General features: G+C 55.3%; 1 protein-coding gene across 1 annotated transcript in view; it reads right to left on the bottom strand.

Moving 5' to 3' along the window:
* EMH_0071610 (uncharacterized protein) overlaps window positions 1-2016 on the bottom strand; it is a gene marked incomplete at both ends in the record, with an annotated part of 4360 nt that extends 2344 nt beyond the window's left edge. Inside the window, 2 exons of the mRNA XM_013499122.1 lie at window positions 117-374; window positions 1664-2016. Coding sequence (XP_013354576.1) covers window positions 117-374; window positions 1664-2016 — 611 coding nt within the window. The remainder of the gene's footprint in view (window positions 1-116; window positions 375-1663) is intronic.
* Between the last annotated feature and the right edge of the window lie 154 nt (window positions 2017-2170).

Raw genomic sequence — 2170 nt, forward strand, 5'->3', positions numbered from 1 at the left:
CAGCAGCAGCAGCAGCAGCAGCAGCAGCAGCAAGTGTACCTCGGGTTGCTGCTGCAGCTCTGATGAAGACAGCAGCTCCAGCTGCTGCTGCACCTTAGGCACGCTCTCTGTGTTACCCATCTTCTGCTGCTGCTGCTGCTACTGCTGCTGCTGCTGCTGCTGCTGCTGCTGCTGTTGCTGCTGCTATTGCTGCTGCAGTTGCTGTTGCTGTGCCTGCTGTTGCTTTTGTTACTGCTACTGTTGTTGCTGCTGCAGCAGCTGCTGCGTCTTCCTTTACTGCTGCTGCTGCTGGTGCAGCAAGTTTGCTGCTGAAACGGCTGCTGCTGCTACTGCTGCTGCTGCTGCTTCTGCTGCTGCTGTTGCTGCTGTTGCTGCTGCAGCAGACAACGCCAGCTGCTTAACAGCGGCAGAATGAAAGAACTGGGGCCTCAAAGGGCCTCCTGAGATGCTGCTGCTGCTGCTGCTGCTGTTGCTGCTGTTGCTGTTGCTGCTGTTGCTGCTGCTGCTGCTGCTGTGGTTGCTGCTGCAGTTGCAGCTGCAGCTGCTGCTGCTGGCTCCTGAGGCCCTGCTTATCGTCTCCTCTCTGCAGCAGCAGCTAGAAGCTGTGCAAGTCGCATATCTGCTGCAGTTGCTGCTGCTGCTGCTGCTGCTGCTGTCGTTTGCGTTGCTGCTGCTGCTGCTGTTGTTGCTGCAGCAGCTGCTACTGTTCCAAAGGGTCCTGCAGCAGCAGCAGCAGCAGGAGCAGCAGCAGCAAACAGCAGCAGCAGCAGACAACTGGCGGTGTATGTACACCTGAGGCCCCCCAAGGGCCCCCAGGCTCAATGATGTCTATAAGGCCGCTGTAGCTGCGGTGTCTGAGGGTTTAGGGTTTAGGGTTTAGGGTTTAGGGTTTAGGGTTTAGGATTTCGCTAGGGTTTGCCTTCATTCTCAATTTATTTAACAAAAGACAGCTCCTCCAGACCCCAGCAGCAGCAGCAGCAGCAGCAGCAGCAGCAGCAGCAGCTTGGGCAGCGGGACAGCAGCAGCAGCAGCAGCAGCAGCAGCAGCAGCAGCAGCGAACTGTGCGCATGCATATGAAGAGCAGCAGCAGGAGCAGCAGCAGCCTTCTATAATAAAGAAGAAATAAAAATTATATTTTATTTTTATTTTTATTTTTTATTTATTTATATATTTTACTGCTTATATACAAACAAAAAAACTGCTGCGTTGAGCTGCATGTACACCTGAGGGCCCACAGGGGGCCCTCCGCTTCGATTCCAGGGTTTAGGGTTTAGGGTTTAGGGTTTAGGGTTTAGGGTTTAGGGTTTAGGGTTTGGGGTTTTTAGTTATCTCTTTAGCAGCTGAGTAAGGGCTTGAGAGGTCCACCGCTAGGCCTCCAAACCCTAAACCCTAAACCCTAAACCCTAAACCCTAACCTGCCAGCAGGAGACATCGCTCAGCACCAGCAGCAGCAGCAGCACCAGCAGCAGCAGCAGCAGCAGCAACACGAATAGCAGCAGCAGCAGCAACAAGAACAGCAGCAGCAGCAGCATCAACACCATCAGCACCATCCTCCTGCTGATCATCCCCATCCCCATCAGCAGCAGCAACAGCAGCAGCAGCAGCAGCAGCAGCAGCAGCAGCAGCAGCAGCAGCAGCAGCAGGATGAAGGTGCGTGTGTTACACAGGGGGGAGGATGGTGGGGTTGCTCCGGGGGCCCTCAACAGGTTTGCTGCTTCCACAGACAAACGAATACACCCCTTTCAGCAGGTAATCCTGCTGCTGCTGCTGCTGCTGCTGCTGCTGCTGCTGTTGCTGCTGGTGCTGCTGGTGCTGCTGCTGCTGCTGCTGGTGTTGCTGTTGTTGTTGTTGTTGTTGGTGTTGTTGTTTTTGTTGTTGTTGCTGCAGCTGCTGCTGCTGCTGATGTAGTTGCTGCTGCAGTTCCTGTTGCTCTTGCTGTTGTTGCTGCTGTTGCTGCTGTTGCTGCTGCTGCTGCTGCTGTTGCTGCTGCTGCTGCTGCTGCAGTTGCTGCTGCATATCTTCTCCCTCCCCCTTCTTTCCCTATATCTAACCCCCACCGCTCCCTCTGCTGCTGCTGCTGCTGCTGCCTCTCCTCCTCCTGCTGCCGCTCCTGCTGCTGCTGCTGCTGCTGCTGCTGCTGCTGCTGCTGCTGCTGCTGCTGCTGCTGCTG

This window comes from Eimeria mitis, genomic scaffold, assembly GCF_000499745.2.
Source record: "Eimeria mitis Houghton genomic scaffold, Emh_scaff4018, whole genome shotgun sequence".
Lineage (NCBI taxonomy): Eukaryota > Apicomplexa > Conoidasida > Eucoccidiorida > Eimeriidae > Eimeria > Eimeria mitis.